Source organism: Pithys albifrons, chromosome 4, assembly GCF_047495875.1.
Source record: "Pithys albifrons albifrons isolate INPA30051 chromosome 4, PitAlb_v1, whole genome shotgun sequence".
Classification (NCBI taxonomy): Eukaryota; Metazoa; Chordata; class Aves; order Passeriformes; family Thamnophilidae; genus Pithys; species Pithys albifrons.
Genome location: NC_092461.1, coordinates 90,223,353 through 90,245,971, shown reverse-complemented (window position 1 = coordinate 90,245,971; position 22,619 = coordinate 90,223,353). Strand labels below are relative to the sequence as shown.

Below are 22,619 nucleotides of genomic sequence, written 5' to 3'. Positions count from 1 at the left end.
CTCATCTTGCATTTGCTACCGATATCCTTCTAACATTCCACAATGTTACATTTCATGCCACTTTCAGATTCAGCTCCAGGTGAGCTTTGGGTTTCTCAAACTCATCCCTGTCTTCTTGAATGGTGCCTCTGTACTTCTTTAAGGTCACTTGATCCCGCTTCCACATACATATGCTTCTTTTTTATGTCCAGGTTTTGTCAGGAGATTCCTGCTCCTCCATGCTTGCCTCCTGTTGCCTTTATCTTCCTACACACTGGGACTGACAACTCTTGAGCTTGAACAAGGGCAACATCTAAAATCAAACAGCTCTCCTGGTTCTCCTCTCCAGGTCTGCTCACCGTATGATTACTCCAAACTGCACTGGGTCTGCATGGTCAGGTTTTGATAGCAGGGGGACTAACAGGGTGGCTTCTGTGAGAAGCTGCCAGAAGCTTCCCCCATGACCACTGAAGTCAATGCCAGCTGGCTCCAAGACGAACCCACCAATGACCAGGGCTGAGCCCATTAGTGACAGCAGTAGCACCTCTGGGATAATGTGTTTAAGAAGGGGAAAAAGCTGCTGCACAACAGCAACTGCAGCCGGAGAGAGGACTGAGGATATGTAAGAGCAACACCTCTACAGACACCCAGGTCAGTGCAGAAGGTGGGCGAGGAGGTGCTCTGGGCACTGGGGCAGATTCCTCCTCAGCCTGTGGTGCAGCCCACAGAAGTACACAGTGGAGCAGAGATCCACCTGCAGCCCATGGAGGATCCTATGCCAGAGCAGGTAGATGCCCAAAGAAGGCTGTGACCCTGTGGGAAGCCTGAACTGGAGTAGACTCCTGGCAGGACTAGCAGCCCCATGGAAAGAGGAGACCACTCTGAAACAGGTCTGTTGGCAGGATTTGTGATCCTGTAGGAGATCCACATTGAGCAGTTCATGAAGAACTACATCCCATGGGAAGGACTCAAGTTGGAGAAGTTCATGGATGACTGCCACCCATGGGAGGGACCCCATGCTGGAGCAGGGGAACAGTGTGAGGAGTCCTGCTCCTGAGGAGGAAGGAGTGGCAGAGACAACATGTGATGAACTGATCGCAGCCACCATTCCTCTTCCCTCTGCACCACAGAGGAGAGAGAAAATCAGAGTAAAGCTAAGCCCAAGAAGAAGGGAGGGGTGGAGAAAAGGTGTTTTAGTTTTTATTTCTTATTATTCTACTTTGATTTGATTGGCAATCAATTAAATTAATTTTCCCCAAGTTGTGACTGTTTTGCCCGTGACAGTAACTGGTAAATGATCTTTCCCTGTCCTTATCTTGGCCCATGAACTTCTCATTTTATTGTCTCTCCCGTTTTGTTTTACTTTCTCTATCCCTGAGAAAGGTTAGTGATAGAGAAACTTTGGTGGATACCTGGCACTCAGTCAAGATAAACCCACATCATAAGCAGATCACTGAACAGATCATGGTCTGCCTTCCTGATGCCCAGGCTGTGATCTTGCTATTTGTCTTGTGTCCTTCCCTCAATATTGTGAGCATCACAATCTCATGGTCACTGCAATAAAATATGCCCCCTGTACATTTCCAATCAGTTCTTCCATGTTTGCAATTATCAGGCCCAGAAGAACATGCTCACTTGCTGGCTTCTCAGTCACCATTATCAGGAAGTTATTATCAATGCACACCATGAATTTTCTAGATTCCTTGTGCCCTGCTTGTTGCCCTTCCAGCAGATCTTAGATAAGCTGAATTAACCCATGTGGACCAGGGACTGTAAATCACAGATTGGTTTAGGTGGAAAGGATCTCTTGAGGTCATCTCAAGAAGAGACTGCTCAAGAAGAGTCAGCCAGGGTAGGTTATCCAAGACCAAGATGAAAGCCTCATCTTCTATTTCTTCCTGATAAGGTGATCTATAGCAGATGGTTAATACGCACAGCAGTGTCACCCATGTTGGTCTACCTGGCAATCTTTACCTATAAGGTCTCAGTTGGTTCACCACCCAGGCAGAGCTCCATTCCTGCTGCTGTCTTGCCAGTCCATCCTTCCTAAAGATCCTGAATCCAGGCACAGTAGTGTTTTAATTGTGTGAGGTGTAGCACCTTCACTCTCTGATTCCAATGAGGTCACAGCCCTGCAACTACATGCAGACCTCTAGCTGCTCCTGTTGGTATCCCATGCTGCAGGCATCAGCATACAGGCACTTCAGGGTGATAACCAGTTGTGAACACTTTTCCAAGAAGAGCATTGAAGTTTCTTCTCTAAAGCTATCCTCTCAGCACCTTTATACATACACATATATTTCAGGAGGGCCCCCACCCTTCAGTCCTTATTACTTTTGAGGTTTCTTGTGCCTGTATCAGTCACAACTTGCCCACATCTTGCCCTCTGAGTGCCAGTACAGTCTACCACTTCTTCACTTGATTTGGGTCACACCTGCCTCTCCCATTTCTTCTCTTTAACAGCTTGCGCTACCAGGTTGGTTGAAAACATTCAGTTTGCCTTCAAGAGGAGAAGTCTGAACTACTTTTTCTAATATTAATTCTATCCTATAAATGTCAAAGTTTCTATTGAGATTCAAATGCATATGAAGCTGAAATTTCTTTATGTTGCACCACTTTTAGAACAGTTTGGTTACAAAAAGAGAATGCAAAAAGTGTACCAACAGGTGCTACTTTTTTCCCCACAGCTCTAAACTGCTTGTTTTTGTTATCAAAATACCAACTTACTTAGAAATTTTTGGAGCAGTTTGTGTTGAGAGCATAGTTATGTCATTTGCAGAAAGAAATACACTATTAACTGGATTTCTTTTTTGTACATATATATATACACACAAGTGGTTTTTAACTCGAAACAGAATCTGGTGACTATGAAGTCACAGAGACCCTCTTCCTGATACTCTTACTTTGGAATGGCATCAGCCTCTATGACTCAGGTTATAAAAGAATTATTACAGTATTTTGATTTAATAATGTCCTTTATCTGGAAAAGATACAGAAATATATAGTATATACCTGGTATGTTATTTCATCAGAGTTTGCAGGTGCTGGATGGGGTGTATGGCTCACCAATATGACTTGCTGTGAGCCTGATCCACTTTGGCTAGCAAGGCTGGAATCTGTGAGTATAGCAGGGAATTGCTGACCCTGTCAAAGAGAGGAGAAATAAAACCAAAAAGAAGTAGAATAATATATTTAAACAGCTAGATGTAGTCACATATATTTTTATCTACACTGAAATTTCAACTACACAATGACTCTAAATTTTCACTTTCTAGTATTTTAATGTTGGTTTTTCATCTTTCCACTCTATAGATTGCATTTGCCAATGTGTCTTTGGCTTTTTATGGCACCACAAAATCTTAAATTATTACAAAAATGAAAGCACTGGTAAAGCTACTGGGGAGATGATAGTCCATAGAGAACTATTTTTATAAAATTTCTTATAATACCACCTGTTATTCAAGATAGTCAAGTAAATTCTGTCCCGCTATTTTCTGTGAAAGGAACTGTCACAACTGCTCTTCAACTCTCATGTTCACAAGGAAGAAAAGAAAAAATTACCGTATTAAGTAACAGTCATTAATATTTCTAGGAGTACTAGGCTGTATTACTGAATACTGATGATGAAGGACACAGTTTATTCCCAAAACAGTAAAACTTATCTGTTCATTGAAAAAAAACAACCCTGCAAAATTTATCTGCACTTCTGTTTCAACAGTTCACGTTTCTAGATGCCGGTATGCACACTGTTGGCAGACGGAAGGAGGGTTAACTGTGGTTTCATATATTATGTATTTACAGGACAAAATTAATTTTCAAGCAAAATCTCCAATTTTTATCCTGTAAGACAGTAGCATCAGTTTATCTGTCCATTCAGAAAAGCATGTCTTACCTGTGAAGTGATATTAAGTGTAACTGCATCAAGACCACCTGACAACATTCCCTGAGTGTCAGCAAGAGTCAAAGTGACACTACCATCTCCTCCAACTCCTGATGAAGACATTACCAAATTCTGGGCAGAAACTGCAGATTGAGATATGGGTGTTGTTGAAGGAAGATTTGTTCCACCTGTTGTATTAAGTTCTGTAATACATGCAAAATGGTAAAAAAAAAATGTTACCTACATAAAATCTGAGCTGCAAACTTATTTTCAGTGAACTGTATTTCTCATTTGCTAGGACTTCCTATTTTGGAATCAACAAAATCAGTTAAACAGCTAATCAAGTATCAAAAACTGCCAAGAGGCAGATGATTAAATTAGAAAAATTACATTTAAATGTAGCCTAATGGACATACTATTGCACACACAGGTGTTTGTGTGTGCCTATAAACATATATAGGTATTTTATCACAGCTGCACCAAATGCACCAGATTTCTTTGTCCTCCAATTTATAGAAATAGTCTTTCAATACTCCCGTAACTGCCTTAAAGTACTAATTTAAGATATGTCTTCTTTTTTTCATTTTCTTCTTGCTATGTGGAATAAATTTTATTTAAATGACATAACAATTTAAAGCCTGTGAGGAAACACACAAAGTCCTGTAGTTCCTGAACCATAATGTGCAAGCTTATACCATTTCACATTTAGTTACCCAGTCTAATATTTATTTTTTTAACAAAATGCTATTACTTTTAATTAGAAAAATCATTGTATGCATACCTGGAGCATTTAGTGAAGGGCCCTGAGAAAGAAGCTGGTCATTGCTTATAGTTAATGTAGCACCTGTAGTCTGGCTGCTGATGGTTGGTGCTGTCAGCCTTAAGCCTGTATTCAGATCACTGCCTCCAGAATTATGCTGAATAAGATCTTGGCCTAAATAGAAATTAATCCTATTATAACTGGAAATATCTCAATATTATTCTGCTCCTGTTCTTAGAACTATAAACAATAGATCATAAAATGACAAAAGTAGAAAATACAACCAAAACATAAAACTAATTTCTACAAATGCAGATTTTTATGCAGAAGTGCAACAAGTTTCTAAAACAGATGTGATTATGCAAATCCAGACACTAACATGTACAGAAATACCTGAGATATCAATAATTTAGACAAATATGGACCTTACTTATCTAGATTCAAGACACCAATGTCATGAAACAATAAAAATCCAGCAAACTAAAAGCCAAAGGCTAAAATGTGATTTTTTTTTAATCTAAAAATTGCATTAAACATGTCTTGTAAAAATATCACTCAACATGGCGTTCATTTTGTTTGATGGTCTACAAGCATAGAACATAAAAACTGAAACACAGAAACTGAAAACAAATTCTATCACTTGTTGGACACCTATACACCATTTTTCTTAGATGAGTGAAAATCCATTACCAAGCAGAGAATGAACACAGACATTATTGTCATGATCCTTAAAAACACTAAACATGTTACTGAACATGAAAAAAGGAAAAAAAGAAAGAAAATAAAAAATAGAGAAAAAGTAAGAAAAGTGCATTGAGTATTATACTAGATCTGTTAAAGAAATGTTATTATACAAAATACAAACTGTCTTAGGGGAAGTAGACATTTGCAGTGTGTAGAGGGATCAGTCTCTTAGAGGCAGAAAGAAAGTTGGTCTAAATTTATTCAGAAAGACTTTAACTATTAACTACATATTATAAAGACTGAGTATTATACCTCAAAGAATGACCAGAATACCTATTTGAACATGGTTCCACAGGCATTTAAAGAAAACTAGATTAAATAAACTCATCTGCAATGTCTTCCCTGCTTAGAATCATAGAATCATAATATCAGTTGGGTTGGAAAAGACCTCCGAGATCATCAAGTCCAACCCTTGGTCCAGCTCCAGTCCATTTACCAGATCATGGCACTCAGTGCCATGTCCAATCTCAGTTTAAAAATCTCCAGGGATGGTGAATCCACCCCCTCTCTGGGCAGCCCATTCCAATGCCTGATTACTCTCTCTGTAAAGAATTTTTTTCTGATCTCCAACTTAAATTTCCCCTGGCACAGCTTAAGCCCATGCCCCCTTGTCCTATTGCTGAGTGCCTGGGAGAAGAGACCAGCCCCCACCTGGCTATAACTTCCCTTCAGGTAGTTCTAGACAGTGATGAGGTCACCTCTGAGCCTCCTCTTCTCCAGGCTAAACAACCCCAGCTCCTTCAGCCTCTCCCCATAGGGCTTGTGCTCCAGTCCCTTCACCAGCCTTGTTGCTCTTCTCTGGACTCGCTCCAGCACCTCAGTATCTTTCCTGAACTGAGGGACCCAGAACTGAACACAGTACTCAAGGTGTGGCCTCACCAACGCAGAGTACAGGGGAAGGGTCACCTCCCTGGTCCTGCTGGCCACACTATTTTTGATCCAGGACAGGCTCCCATTGGCCTTCTTGGTCACCTGAGCACACTGTTGGCTCATGTTGAGCTTCCTGTCAATTAGTACTCCAAGGTCCCTTTCCACCTGGCTGCTCTCCAGCCACTCTGTGCCCAGCCTGTAGCGCTGCAGGGGGTTGTTGTGGCCAAAGTGCAGGACCCAGCACTTGGCCTTATTGAACTTCATCCCACTGGAATCAGCCCATCTCTCAAGTCTATCCAGATCCCTCTGCAGAGCCCTCCTGCCTTCCAGCAGGTCAACACTCCCTCCCAACTTGGTGTTATCAGCAAATTTGCTGATGATGGACTCAATCCCCTCATCTAAATCATCAATAAAGATGTTCCCATCCTAGTGCTACCCCGGAGTTGTGCTATGCCAAGTGAGGCACAGAAAGGAAGTAAGAACTGGTTTTGTGGGCTTTACCACCAAGATAAAGATCTGTTAACTGATGTTATAAATAAAACAGGGAATCAGTCTAACACGTCCACAAAGCAAATGTGTTTGGTTTTCATCAGCAGATTTGGGGAATACCTTTTTATGTTGATGAATACAAAAAAGTACACCATGCGAAAGCTGTAGACTGAAAATACCCTCAAATGTTACCTTATAAAAAAAAAGAGATCTGGTACCATCAAAGATTTTTAAAAATACCAACCAGATATTGTAAGAGTGATCTCTTGAGGACTTCCTGATGAGGTTGCATTAGTAGAGCCTGAGGCATGAGCTAGAACTTGACTCAAACTGGAATTATTTATGGTCAACATTATCTCATGTTGTCCACTTGAAGATGACACCATACCCTGTGAAGTCATGACTTGAGATATGTCCTGCGCACCTAAATACAAGTGGGAGGACAAAAAATTCCATGAAGATCCTTTCATTATAAGAGAAACAACTTTTTAAAGCAATTAATACGTTATTTTCTGAACTACAATAAATGATTTAGCCAAGGAAAGATGCTAGAACTTGAATTCTAAAAATTAAATTGTTTTCACATCCAATTTATTCCTCTGCAGTTAAGATTTTCAGGATAAAGATTTTGTATTTTTCTTAAGACTATGGTAGTTCTTAAATATTTTCATTACATATTGTGAAGATCAATAAAACTACACGATCCCAGTTATGGGGACGAAACTGGAATACTTTATAGGACATTCGAAATTCAATTTAAAGGACTTGGGGCTTGGATATGTTAATAAGGAGGATGGATTATGGTAACACACGTTAACTAGGGGATTATACAAGTTTTGGCTAGGTTGCACAATTAGTTAATACTTTCTATAACAAGGATTTACATGGGGGGCCAAAAAACAAAGGGTTTCAACATGAATTGATAACATTCATCTTAAAATCCATCTCTATCTTGGAGCCGGAGGCAGCTAATCAGCATGGTTGAACATCAACAGGCCTTGTTGTTCTTAGTGATGGGATTTTGTTCATCTCTAAATTCCTAGAACCCAACAACACAGAATCATAGAATGGCCTGAGTGGAACAGATCTTAAAGCTCACCTAGTTCCAACCCCCCTGCTGTGGACACGGACACCTTCCACTAGACCTGGTTGCTCAGTGCCTTATTCAGCCTGGTCTTGAACACTTCCACAATTTTTCTGGGCAATCTGTTCCAGTTCCTCACACACTCACAGTAAAGAATTTTTTTCTAATATCTAATATAAACCTACTTTACAATCCACTTCTGAAAAAAATAAATTAAAAAAGAGTAACAGAAAGCTGTAAAATTTGCTGAAGATACTCATGCAAGTACTGCATGTTTATTAACTGAGGTATTTGGCAGGGGCAGGGCCTGACATCTTCACACTGTGGGTAATACCCTAAGTATAACCAAGACATTCAAAGCACAATTGACACTGCTCACCATTCGTGCTGTTTGTCAGCACAGACTCCTGCTCAGACAGGGATCCTATTGTCATGTTAGCAGATGATGTTACTGTGGGCTGCAAAGACAGACCTGATATGGGCTGAATAACCACATTAGCTGGCACTGAATTTTCTGTTGCCTGGAGAGAGGGATTCTGTGGAGTCATATTGGGATCTCCAGTCAGCTGCTGAGTAAGTAAATTACTTTGCTGCAATGTCTGCTGCAGAATACTTGGATCAATCTGAAAAACAAATTTTCAACAATCTATCTGAAGTTAAAAAAGATAAATTAAATGAGTATTCTTAACATAAATCCAGAATTCATATTCATTGTATATAGAGTACATATAGATCTTAAACTTTATAATTAACCTTTTAAACTTAAATTTATTATGTGTCTCTATATAGCCATCTCTGAAGTCACTAAGTATCCAGTCTATTCAGATTCACCTGCAGATTCCTTCCCTTAGCAAACATTTGAGAAATCATGATCATGGTTATATATCAGCATGCAAGGCACACACTGTTGGTGTTCTGTACTGTCTTACTACTGCATGTAACGCTTATCATCGTCTTCAAGCTGTTGAAAGTGAAAAGGCATGGAGGAGAGAGGAGTGATATCAGAAATGATTTATTTTTTCAGCTCCTAGGGCTCATTAAGGTTCCAGTTCACAATCCAACAGCTGTTCTCTATAGTTAAAGATACACATTTTACTTTTCATAGATGTTTAGGGATTGAGCAAAACAAAATTATAACGTTTTCATTTTAAGCTAAAAACTCCTTGAGCAGTGAGGCTCTGAGGAACTCAATCCAACACTGCAGATGTCCCTTCCCTAGCTCTGGGGTTGTACCTGGTGACCTCCAAAGGTCTCCTCCAACTGCAATGATTCTGTGAAACTGACCAAACACAAGCAAGTTCATGAAAATTATTGTTTCACATCTTCCAAATACAAACTTTTAAATGGAATCATCTCACCTTTTTTTGTTGTTCCTTTTACAAGCTCAATAGGAATTCAAATTTTGCAATCAACTATTAAAAGCTTGCAAAGTTACACAGGTGTCTTATGTTTAGAAAAGAGCGTTGTGCAATAATTTGTGTTTGTTTTGGGAGAAGGGGGGATGATGCCTTTTGGGGGCTGGGTGGGAGCCTAAAATACTTCCAAAGTGAAAAGACAAAATGTAATCAAAGGGAAAAAATACACATTTTAAAGTAATCTGCCAAAATACCAGAGGGTGAAAAAAAAAAAAAGAAAAAAGAAACCAAAGCAGAAAAATACCCCACTGTACAGCTATTTTTAAGTCTTCTAACACTGTACAACTCCTACAGCATGGTATTGTCATGCACCTCACTAAAGAGAACTCTTCCAGAATTATGTATGTTCATTAAACTTTATTCAGCCTTCAAAGTCACTCCATAAAACTAAAAGCAAGGAACTGTAAGCAACCTACCTGTAATGTTATGTTGTTAATACTGGTGGCATCTATTCCAGAAATTTGAACATTTTGTCCAACCAGATTAGCAGCAAGTTGTAGCTGTATTCCTTCAAGAGTGGCCAAGCTACCATCTGTCAAGGACACAGTTAAGTCACCTCCAGCTACCAAAGAAAACAGTTACATTATAATGTTTTTATTTATCATTACTGACTACCTCTTTCAGCTTATTTATTTTTATAAATTAAATCAATATAAAAGCTACATAGACACACATATATTTATAATTTTAATTAGATGATTGCCTGTTTTAAAGCTTCATAAATTCTGTGTGATTTAAGGATTTTTCTTTAAGGACTAGTTAGCATCTTACAAAACAAGAATGCCTCCAGAGCAGCTTTGGAAAGGTGGAGAAATTTGGTGCATATTTCCTTGGAGAGTGTGCCCCATCTAAACAAAGCAGCACTCACACATGATATTTATGTTCTGACTCTGAATACACATATGAAAGCTACTGCCACATTTTGCACAGCACAAATGTTGTTCGATTTCAGAGTGTCAAAACTCATCCTATGTACTTACATGGATGGAAATAAAGGTACATTAGCATTTGAAACCCAAAAATCATTAGAACTTTGAAAGGTTCTAGTTTCAGAAGTTGAAATGACCACCTCTACAAAAGATCTTGCATGAATACAAGAAAAGTCATCTTGTGTTTAACATACCTTCTTTTCCAAACACCTTGAGTGTGATCAACCAGTTTCCTTTGGTTGATGCTTCAAAAACATCTATCCTTTCCTCTTCAAAATTCCTTAGTATAATAAATCTGCTATACAATGCACTCAAAAAAGAACTGCTCTGGGCAAAACTCGCATTACTAATCTCACTTTAAGAAGGACATCTGAACATGCTGAAGGCTCCTCCTTACACTGTTCAATCAAAAATCCAAGCAATCACCTGTCAGTTTTTAATCACAAATTTGTAACTAATTCTGCCTGTCAAATAACATCAGTATCTCCTGAACAACCAAAAAATTTGTTGGCTTTGGACAACAGTTTAGGTAAAATCAGGTAAGCTGGAATGGCTATAGTTAAATACAAGACTGATACAATACTCTGAATTTGTGGCCACCTGCAAAATCAGACATGTATTGAAAAAAGTGCTAAAGAAGCACAAAAAATCAGTCTCACTTTCAGAAATGACAGACAGTCCAAGATTTTGACTTTAAGCAGCACATTCAACAGTCCCATGGCACACTTCCAGACACCTGAACACTATTCTGCTCTTAAAATTGTCCCTGTCCCAAGCTTACTTGAGCCCTTACACAAACAGTGTGTCAGTGAGCACTTACATAAACAATACCTGAAAACAAATTAGAAGTTAGCAACAATCGTTATCAAAAGGTCATTTTCTTGCAACATGAAGAATGGTCTGTAGCACATTTAATGTGCTAATGCAGCTGTTGTCACTGCCATTTGGTAAGACTTCATATCCTAAACACTTAATTATTTAACCTACATGCCCACACTAGCAGTTTTTTGTATTGCTGAAGTGTTTTCTTGTTTTGTTTTGGGGTTAGGTTTTTTTTTGCTAGGCTTTCTTTTGGTGTGTTTGGTTTGTTTTTTTTTATTTTGGACTATGAACACCACACGTACAGCAGAGGATGTGCACTTCAAACACACTCTTCATTATTCATGTAAATAACCAGTGCAGAGAAACAGAAAAACTGTTTTTCTTCTTTTCTTCTTAAAAAAAGGCAAGAGAGTGCTATCAAAAAATATACAATTACTCCAGCTACTTGTTATCTGTATTTTCTTTCTCTCTGAAGTGCAACAACCCCAGCAGAAACAAAAAGATCTTTTTAGACGAACTGTACACATTCTCCCCTTCATTCTTAAATACATAAATTTCTATTTATGTCATCACTGTGCATTGAACCGTGAATTCAGTACAGCTCTTACCTGTTTGGCAAGCAGTGTTTGGCACAACTTTCTGAACTCTAACAAAAAGGAAAGTTCAGAACTTCATCTCAACACCACCACTACCACATCATCCATTTTTACCTGACACTGAAGCAGGCAGAATAGCCTGGCCCACAAGTCCTTGTTGAAGTAAATTCTGATCAAACTGACTTGTCAAAACGGAGTTATTCATGATGAAAACATTAGGATCTGTTGAAGATGAATTAAGGAGACTGACTGGTTGGAGTCCCTCAGCTGAGGTACGAGCAACAGGCTTCTTAACTTTCTTTGTCTCTGGTTTATAATGACACTGTATGTGGGTCTTTCTGCGCCCCGAAGTACGAAACCGTAAATCACAGTGTGGACATTTGAAGGGCTTTGCTCCTGTATGCAGACGCATGTGGACTTTCAGACTCCCTTTTGTAGAAAAAGAATTACTGCACACGTGACAACAGAAGAGCTTCTGACCTGGAAAAGTTTCAAAACCAGAAATGTAAGTGATGAAGCTGCACAAAAAGATTGTCAGCTCTAAATCATCCATTGAACAAAAAACCCAACAGATTCTACACTAATTTGAACAGAATAAATTTGAAATAACAGGACTTTTTCTTTACAATTTTGGCTGCTTTTCAAATGAATTAAGGACCTCAATGAAGGGCATATTAATTTTGTCCTATTATTAAAACTCAATATGCTGTGAAAGTTTTCATGCAGAATCTCATTTGTTCATCTTCATGCCTCTGTCCTTCTCCTCATCTCACCTTCCCAACTAATTCAGTAGTTTCAACTACACAGCTCATAAACCAGAGCATTAAAAGTTTTGTCTCAACCTCTTCAGCATTTGGCTTCTACTTACTTACTCATTCATTTCCTTTTTAATTCCAGCAGCTTTATTGTTCAGTTTCAATACTGCCTCAATACTGATTAGTACTAATGGATTACAAGTAGCTAATTAATAACATGAAGTGAGATTAATATCCTCAAAATAAAAACCAACCCCTCAAAGTAATCTAGAAGTATTCTCAGAAATCTGGCCTACACATATTACAGTCCTCTTTGTCCTCTTTCTTTACAGATGACATAACATCTGAAAAACATCAGTGGTCTCAAATGTACAAGAAGTTACAGCAAACAACAGAGCTTATTTCATTAACCAAATCCACAACTGTACAATTCACAAAAAGCATTAAATAAATATCTGGCAGAAAACATGCCACTGCAGTTGAAAACTCCCTATAATTCCTGAAATTCCCAAGTCTTATAGCACAATATTGCTTCTCAGCTAAACCAGAGAAAGAAATCAATGCATTTTGTAAAGAAATTATAAACTCAATGTGAGCCTATGACTGAGTTCTGGTTTCCATTTACACAAAACAATCATCGAATTCCTGAATTACAATTCAACCTACTTCAAATTACAGATTTAGAGTACACAATCCTAGCACAGTTGTCACTTTTTGTTCATCGAAGCTACGTAGACCTCTGACAACGTTCTGTTTCAAGTAATGGAGGAGAAAGAGCCCAGTACCATGAGCTAATAAGACAGTGGGAATCTGGGCTGCAGTGAAGTTGTCTACCACATTTGGAGTGCCACAAAGGAAGCCATCTAGCACTCTTTCCCACTAAATAAAAAACCCCACCTAATGGGAGAAAGGGAAAAAAATAGAAGCAAGAGAGAAGAAAATAAAAAATAAGCAGAAAACACACTGAACATCTGAAGTCCTGTTATTTAAACATTCAATGAGATTATGACCTGACTCTTGGACTGTTTGGGGAAATACTAGGAATCTGAAAAGAAAAAAGAAAGGTAGGTAAACTAGAACTTAAACCTATGTTTTCAGTAGTTTGGTGTTAGTGTCCCCAAGAGAAATTTGGAGGGGAGGTGATTACAAATTCAGATGAAATGTCATAGAGGAATGGCAAACACTAAATTGGCGCTGCTTCCAAATACAGTAAAAATTAAGTGTGTTTTATTGCATCTGCTATTACACCATACTACTGGCTACCCAAGCAACATGTTAACAAGAACTGCTACATAACCAGGAAACTAGAAAAGCAAGGAAAGAGATGCAGTAATGTATGATTTCTGTTATACCACTATATGCTACATCAGGATGTAGGAACTAAGTGCTCAGCCAAAAAACCACGTCTCACTGAAAAACTTCCAGTCAGGCCAGTACTTCCAGTAAAACCTCAAACTAGTTTGTTCCATCAATGTTTATTACAGATGAAATCAGTTAGGTTCCTATCCAGGCAACTTTCATTTACAGGTGAGGAGCAGAATGGTTTTTCAAACTGAACTATTGTTAGAGGAGTTCCAGACAATGACAACGTAACAGTTTTTTATTGTTCATTTAAATAAAATGAGTATATCTCAATATAAACCAAATGAACTACTAGGTGCAGTCCACAGATTAAAACCGCTCTCTGCAAAGGGATCCAGGCTCAAATCAGAAACTGAACATAATTAACTTGCATGATTGCCTAGCACAAGCTGGCCCAATTATTAAAAAAAATGGATAAAAAAATCCCACAAGATAAAATGAATTGTAATAGAGAAAAGGTGATGTGGGTTTTGTAGTGTAGAGGCCATCTAGGGTACAGTGACCATGAAATAAGTTTTCAATACTCAGGGATGCAAGGAGGGCCACCAATAAAACCTCTGCACTGGACTTCCAGAGGGCAGATTTTGGCCTATTCAGAAGACTGGTCCAGGGTGCACCCTGGCAAACAACGGGGTCCAGAAGGGATGCATGTGCTTCAAGAAGGAAGTCTTGAAGGTGCAGAACAGGCTGACCCAGTGTGTCAAAAGGCAAGGCAGAGGGGAAGACAACTAGCCTGGCTGCACAGGGAGATTTTGAAGGAAATTAGGGTAAAAAAGAGCTTACTGATTATGGGAAAAAGGGCTGGGTACTCATGAAGAGTTTAGGAATGTAATTAGGTCATGTAGAAAGAAAATCAGAGAGACAAAGGCACAGTTTGAACTCAATCTTGCCACTTCTGTTAAAGACAACAGAAAGTCTTTCTACAGATACATCAATAGCAAGAGGAAGGGCAAGGAAAATCTCCATTCTTTATTGGATATGATGAGGAACATATTTAGCAAGGACGAGGAAAAGGCTGAGGTGTTTAACACCTTTCCTGAGGATAACTGGCTTCTGGAGCTTGCAGACAGAGACAAGAAGCTGAATAGCCCCCCTGTAATCCAGCGACCTGCTGAGCCACTTGGATCCTCACAAGTCTATGTGACCGAATGGGATCCATCCTAGGGTGATGAGGGAGCTGCAGGAAGATCTTGCCAAGCCACTCTCCATCATTTACCAAAGGTTCTGGCTCACCGGGGAGGTCCTAGATGATTGGAAATTGGTGAACGTCACGCTGATCCACAGAAAGGGCCAGAGGGAGGACCCAGGAAACTACAGGCCTGTCAGCCTGACCTTAGTGCCTGGCAGGGTTATGGAGCAGATCATTCTGAGTGCAATCACACAGCACCTTCAGGGTGGATAAGGGATCAGATCCAGCCAGTGGGGGTTTAGAAGGGGCAAGTCTTGTCTGATCAACCTAATCTTGTTCTGTGATCAGGTGACCCGCCTGGTGGACAAGGGGGAAGACTGTGGATTTGGTCTATCTGGACTTCAGCAAGACCTTCGACACTGTCTCCCACAACATGCTCCTGGAAAAGCTGGCAGCCCACAGCTTGGACAGGGGCACTCTCTGCTGGGTTAGGAGCTGGTGGGATGGCAGGGCCCAGAGAGTGCTGGTGAATGGGGCTGCATCCAGCTGGGAGGTGGTCACCAGTGGTCTCCCCCAGGGATCTGTGTTGGGTCCAGTTCTGTGTAACACCTTTATTGTTGATTTAGATGAGGGGATTGAGCACACCATCAGCAAATTTGTAGATGACACCAAGTTGGGAGGGAGTGTCAACCTGCTGGAAGGCAGGAGGGCTCTACAGAAGGACCTGGATAGACTGAAGAGTTGGGCTGATTCCAGTGGAATAAGGTTTAACAAGGCCAAGTGCTGGGTCCTGCTCTTCGGCCACAACAACCCCATGCAGTGCCATTGGCTGGGGACAGAGTGGCTGGAGAGCAGTCAGATGGAAAGGGACCTGGGAGTTTGGATCAACAGGAGGCTGAACATGAGCCAGCAGTGTGCCCATGTGGTCAAGAAGGCCAGTGGCATCCTGGCCTGTGTAAGGAACAGTGGGGCCAGCAAGTCCAGGGCAGTGATTCTTTCCCTGTACTCAGCGCTGGTGAGGCCACACCTTGAGTATTGTGTTCAGTTCTGGGCCACTCAGTTCAGGAAGGATGTTGAGGTGGTGAAGCAGGTCCAGAGAAGAGCAACAAGACAGGAGAAAGGACTTGAGCACAAGTTCTATGAGGAAAAGCTGAGAGAGCTGGGATCGTTTACCCTGGAAAAGAGGACGCTCAGGGGAGATCTCATCACTCTCTACAACTACCTCAAAGGAGGTTATAGCCAGGTGGGGCTTGGTCTCTTCTCCCAGGCAACCAGCAGTAGAAGAGGGTACGGGCTTAAGCTCTGCCAGGGGCGGTTTAGGTTGGATATTAGGAAGGGATTCTGTACACAGAGGGTGATCAGGCATTGGAATGGGCTGTCCAGAGAGGTGGTGGATTCTCTATCCCTGGAGGTTTCTAAGGTGAGAGTGGATGTGGCACCTGGTGCCATGATATTATAGTAACCACAGTAGTAATGGATGAAGGGTTGGGACTTGGATGATCTCAGAGGTCTTTCCCAACCCAGTTGATTCTATGATTGCATGATTCTATGATTATGCCTCAGAAATTTATGAGCACTCTTTTATGATGACTAGATTTTCACTGACAAGACCATACCTGTTTAATTTATTTTTACATTGGTTTTCCATGAAAAGATCTTAGAAAAAATTCTGTAAATGGATGAAAGGACAGCCTTTTTCATGAACTAAAGAAAAATAGTTGTAAGACTGAAAACAAAAGATTTATATAAAGAATTTTTACAAGGCTGGAAGTCAGCAAAGAAGTTCTTTAAGCACCTGACTGAGGATACAAGCTAGTCAAAATGGTACTATTATGTAATGTACAGGGAGAATGAACAACTGGTTGAGAAAATGTTAGGAATGTTGAAATAATTTACAAAGGTCCATTTTATATTATTACAAAGTCTGTACAAACCCAAAAAGCTTGAAAAAATAAAAAGGAAAAACAATTTCTCATTATTTCCCCTCAAAAAACTAGGGGGCTTAGGAACAAAACCATTATGAGGGCACACTGAAAATCTAGTTTGACTCTAGGAACCTATTACTATTGGATGTACTGGAGACCATTTATTTTTCCCCAGTTTTTCCAGTTTCAAAAAACCCCTGGATAAATTTAATGTAAAGTATTCCATTAAAAGTAGTGAACAAAGAGATGCAATCTCTAGTTCAGTCCCACAACTTACAAATTGCTTGAAGCTGGATGTGCATGACCAAATCCTGGCTTTGTTCATTATCGTTAATATCTGCTACTGTCTGAGACAAGATACTTACCTACATGACAAGCTGATGTAACACATAAGTAGTATTTCTTACTAAGCAACAGAAGAAAATACAAATACAGTGTAATGGAGAGGGAGCTTCCATACATAATACATAATTATGTATTACAGCATTAAAGCTTTCTATCTTATTTTTTGTATTTTTGAAAAGAGATAATAACGAAGCCCAATCAAACCGTAGCCAGTTTTAGAAATTAATTAGTTCAGGCTTGGGTTTATTACAGAAATTCAATGGTAAGAAGAAAACAAGTATGAAAGATTAAGAGGGTTTTTTTATAATTAATGCAAAATTGGGGTTGAAAAATACTATTAAAATCAGACATCTCTCAGGAATACAAAGAACCACTGTAAAAACCTAAATATTACAGATATTAGGCTTACAGTCAACTTTCATGATTCAAATAGCTGAACCCTCCATTTCTTTGTACTCCTATTTTTCAATTTACTTAGCAGCACAAATATTAACATTTATAATTTTTTTTCTCTAGCTTAATGCTATAAAATCCCCCAACTCCATATTCTTGCTCAGGAAAATCATTTATCATTGAAATGCTACATAAAATTTGATGTGAAAATATTATGGATACTTACACACATAATTTTTGCACGAGCTAAGACTATGACTGCTTTAGAAGCCTACCAGTACAGAAGGCTGTAATAATATGGTTTATTCAAAATGTCCTAATATGAATCATTTGATGATGCCATCAGTACCAAATCTCATGCAGTGCTGCCATTCACAGTGCCATACATTAGATCATAGTGACATGTACCATTCCTTGCAAAATCTGTACTTAATACAGCTGGTCAAGAAAGCACTCAGTTTCTAAACACATTCAAAATCTTACTGACCTGTGTGTGTTTTAACATGACAATCCAGAGTGGATTTTACAGTGAAACTTTTTCCACATTCTTCGCACTTATACGGCTTTTCCCCAGTATGGATACGAACATGCCTAATAATTCCAGAATACATGTACATGTGAATTTCTACTTTTATGTCAGTTTGCAAAAATAGTTATTTTCTACCTTACTAATTTTAGAATTAATTAAATATGTACATTGACATTACACTAAGCAGAACAAATAAAGAAGATTTTAAGTATTTGCCTTTTTTCAAATGATTTTTACATGTTTTTATATGCAAGTCTTATAGCAAGAAAAGATAATTTATTTGAAAACTTTGTAATTATAATTTAATACTGCAGAAAAATAAATATGAAAAGGCTGGTTTAGTCATAGTCAGAACATGTATTTTATATTTTGACAAATATTTTTAAACCATTGTGAAAAAGAAAATTTATGGAAATATGAGTCAAACTTCAACTTAGGCATAAAGAGTTATATGAAACTGTTGTTGCTAAAGTTTCTGGTGAACAATTGAGCAAGTTCAAAAACACACAAAACTTTTCCATTCCTTACCTGACTAAATCACTGGGTTTTTTAAAGCTTTTGGGACAATAACTACAACAGTTGGCATATTTGGGTTCTGCTTCCAGTTCTGCTTGCTTATCTTTGATCTCACTAATTCTGTCTTTCTCTGCAGCAGACTGGACAAGAACTTTTTCTGAGACAGTGGCACTTTCTTGAGGTCTAATCTTTGCCAGTTCTGCTGTTTCTTCTTCTGTAAAAGTTATGACACCAGGACGAGATTTTCTCGAAGTTCTCTCAGAGTTTTCATCATCATCTTCAACACATGCAACTTTCAAGAAAAAAAATGCAAAACAAAAAATCAAACTAAAACAAAAACATGTGTCTGTTTAGTTTAATCTGTCAGCTGAAATTACAAAAAAATAGAAGGATTTATTATTAAATACATGGCCACAAAATTACATGCTTGGACTTTAATCTCTTTCAGAGGTCTAACTACTCGTGTCTGTACTTCATTTAGAAAAAGGCTGAATTTCTAATTCTTATTTTTACAATACTAATACAGGTATAAGCAATTTAGGATAAAAAAGGTTCTACTTTGGTGACATACTAAAGTACGTCACATACAATACCTTGAATACACTGGACAGATCCTGGAAAACTGATTTCTTTAAACAATTTATGTAACACAGCAATGTTAGCAGCTCTGGACATCAGACATAATCCATCCTGGAAGGCTACTTTGTAACATTACTGTTACAGCACTCATGTAATCCACCCAAACATCTGTATTTCTTACGTAAAAGTAAAAATGAAATAATTTACCTCCCCCTCCTGTATCTGTAGCTGCTGCTACAGTTGAGGAGACTGCCTGATGTTTTTTCATATGTTTTTTGCAGTGAACAGTTGTTCGAAAGCTTTCATCACAGAATGGGCACTTGTAAGGCTTCATGCTCATGTGAGTTGCCATGTGCCTGGTAAGGCTGCCATTAGTTGTGAAGGAGGTATTGCAAATGCTACAGCTGAATGCTTTAACTCCTTAAAGTAACAGAAACAAATAAGTAGCATGCTATTTGTTTAAGTTTGCTTACACAGACATTTACAAAAGCCAAACATGAGCTGAGCTAATACAGAGCTGGGACACTCCGTTACCTGTATGAGTCTTCTCATGTGACTTAAGAACTCCTGAGGAAACAAAACCACGTCCACAGAGTTGGCATTTATAAGGTTTCTCACCAGTATGGGATCGTACATGTTGTTTCAAATGGCTGGACTTCTTAAAACCCTTGTTGCAATATTCACATCTGTTAGAAGAAATTTGTTTTCATTAATTGTATATGATTATTAGCCATAAAAGATTCAGGAAACTCTGTAAGAGAATGTAAAAGTATAACATACCTATATGAACGCCTACTTTGATCTTCATTATCCTCAAGAAAATGAGGCCGTTGGGTATGCAATTCAAGTTCTTCTTGTGGTGACTGATCCTGTATCAAGCGAGTAGTCTAAAAATCAAAGCCTCAAGTAAATTTCAATGACACAATACTAAAATAAAGTCACACAAATAGGCAAGAAAAAAATTAGAGCATTTACAGTCAATACAAGTAATCAAATTTATGCTTTCATAAATTTTGACAAGAAATTAAGAGTTTTATATGATGCCTTTCTCTTTCACAGTCAGAAGGAAAGCACCATAATTTTCACCTACTGTATTGGAATAAATACACAATGTAGTGCACTTAACATTTCTCTGAAGCTACACAAAAATGTACCTATATTATCCAGATTTTCTAGTGTTGGAGGAATTAAACTTAAAACTAGAGCAGCCATTTGAAATGCTGAGTAGCAAAGTGAAGTGTTGCTGACAGACTTCACTACTTTCTGAATATTCCTGTAAGCAAAAGCCACGACAGAATATCCAAGAATCTTTAAGAATGACAGCATGTTTTAGATTTGAAGAGAAGGAAACTCAAAGCCTGTAGGCTGAAATTACTCAGACTCTCCCAGGTCATAAAACCCACCTCAGTTCTCTAACATGCTTTTCATACACAAGCTTGACTTGAAGAGACAATAACTCACACAGATCATCATGGTAAACACAATACAACAGATGGTCTTCATACTAGGTGCTGCCACCATCATAGAAAATTATATTTACACTGAGTTTTTAGCAACTGAGCTCTTCTACAAATTTAATGAAGACGAGAATCACACAAGAACATACACTGCAATATGCCAGCTCCATGAAGGATCGCTGCACATTTGTAATGGTTTTTCATTGCTTGATCCTATACATTTATAGAAATCACAGAACTATGACAGAGGATAGTCCTTTCTTTAGTTTTAACATTACAATCCAACTGTACAGCATTATATCCTTTTTTAATTCTAGAACATCGAAACATAAAATTTCTTTTTAGAAACATGTAGTCAGGTCACTTATCCTCTCTCCACCCTTATATTTTCCAGTTGTTAAACATAAGCAATCTAGAAAAGAAATCCTGAAACTTTTCTGACTTCTCATTTTACGTATTCATCAATGAAATGGTGTAAAGACACCACTGAACACAGAACAACAAATCCTGCCTTGTAGCAGTACTTACTACATTAATAGTGTCTGTATTTGGAACCTGAAGAAGGGCTGGTGGATGGTAACTTGTTGAAAGAGCCTGAGATTCAAGTGTGCTTGAGTCCTGCAGCTGCTGTACAGCTGGAAATTGAGTCTGTTGATTGTAGCTGTCATTCACTGTAAAACCTGCCAGAAATTAAACAGTCATAAACCTGGAAAATACACTGAAATGGACTTTGAATAACACCACACTTTTCTGAAGACTGCCTTCAAAAGAGATTAAGTAGTATTACCAAACAGTAATACTTCTCACTGTTGAGAGTTAAAATACACAAATGTGTCTGGAGTCTACATAATATGCATAATAGGGTTACTTACCATTAGCTGGAATTCTATTGGAATATCTCCTCCACAGAAAAACACTGTTTGAAGTTTCTTCAGAGTGACACAATTCCCTTAGAGCCATTGAAATTTTGAATTTCTTGTATGTAAGCATGCATGTGTCAAACAGGTTGACCCATCTCCCTTTATCCACGTTGGTACCACGCTCCCTTAACTACACTGGAAGCCGATCACAAGGATGCAAAGCTCAGTGGGGAGGATGGCGGGTGAGTGGAGGAGATGACCCAATAGGAGAACTCCAGTTTCTGATAAAGTAACCCCATTTTCTCCTACTTTGGATCTCCTCCACATATTCCCACTCTTTAGATAATAGTAAAGTAGAGCCTCTCAAAGGCAAACTGCAAAGTAAAAAATAAACATATTTTTATTCATATTTCCAGTATAAAGACCTGAATTTTTTTTTGTTCTCCTGAAACACCAGATCTTAATAATCTCCTTTTCTAAATGAATGAATGAAATGATAACATCAATGATTCAAAGCCATGGAAATATAGCTCAAATTGCAGTGCTTTTTTAATGCTATTAGAGATGTCCTTTTATCAACCCATCTAAGTTCTAATACTTCTTATATTAAAAAACAACCCACAGTGTAATGTGGAAAAAAATGAAACCACAAGTATCGGTAATTAAGGTATGGGCAACAATTTTAGTACTTCTGTGCAGTTTGCCTTTAGTGGACACAAAAAGGGTGAAGATTATGAAAAAAGGGTAGAAACAAACCCACATCAGATGATCACAGCATCAAAGGCCAAAAAGCAATGCTTAAAAGAATATTTTGAATTACAGTATAACTAAAACCTGGATGTGTTAAGTTTAAGCAGAAATTTTCCTAAAAGCCACTTTCCACAGCAGAAGAATACTGTGATCTGTAGAGGAAAAAACCCTACTTGTATGCTATTGTTTACACCATAGAAGGAAAACTCACAAATGTAAACAAATCTTGAAAGCATCATCAGTCAGGCCATCACTTGTCACCAAACCCAATGCTGCAATTTGTATATTATTTTCTCTAACTACCCAGTTGACAAGAAAAAAAAGATTGGGCAAGCAGAACCATGCACCTCAATTGCTCTTAGTGAAATGACAAAAAAAAAGTAGCTTTAAGAACAGCACTGAAAAGTTTTGCAGTGACAAGAGGGCTGCTAACTTATACTTTTGAAATAAA

General features: G+C 38.5%; 1 protein-coding gene across 4 annotated transcripts in view; it reads right to left on the bottom strand.

Annotated features, from left to right (window-relative positions):
* The window catches only part of ZNF236 (zinc finger protein 236), an 81,362-nt gene that overhangs the window by 11,796 nt on the left and 46,947 nt on the right, over nucleotides 1-22,619 (bottom strand). For 2 of the 4 annotated variants that reach the window (XM_071554934.1, XM_071554937.1), the window contains exons 17-29: nucleotides 21,087-21,238; nucleotides 19,882-19,988; nucleotides 19,636-19,787; nucleotides 19,309-19,521; nucleotides 18,535-18,814; nucleotides 17,965-18,068; nucleotides 11,683-12,048; nucleotides 9,638-9,783; nucleotides 8,186-8,429; nucleotides 6,967-7,146; nucleotides 4,641-4,793; nucleotides 3,872-4,062; nucleotides 2,992-3,123 (exon numbers count right to left, since the gene is read on the bottom strand). In XM_071554934.1, the coding sequence (XP_071411035.1) occupies nucleotides 2,992-3,123; nucleotides 3,872-4,062; nucleotides 4,641-4,793; nucleotides 6,967-7,146; nucleotides 8,186-8,429; nucleotides 9,638-9,783; nucleotides 11,683-12,048; nucleotides 17,965-18,068; nucleotides 18,535-18,814; nucleotides 19,309-19,521; nucleotides 19,636-19,787; nucleotides 19,882-19,988; nucleotides 21,087-21,238 (2,420 nt within the window). The remainder of the gene's footprint in view (nucleotides 1-2,991; nucleotides 3,124-3,871; nucleotides 4,063-4,640; nucleotides 4,794-6,966; nucleotides 7,147-8,185; nucleotides 8,430-9,637; nucleotides 9,784-11,682; nucleotides 12,049-17,964; nucleotides 18,069-18,534; nucleotides 18,815-19,308; nucleotides 19,522-19,635; nucleotides 19,788-19,881; nucleotides 19,989-21,086; nucleotides 21,239-22,619) is intronic. The other 2 variants (XM_071554935.1, XM_071554938.1) reach the window with 2 other exon arrangements.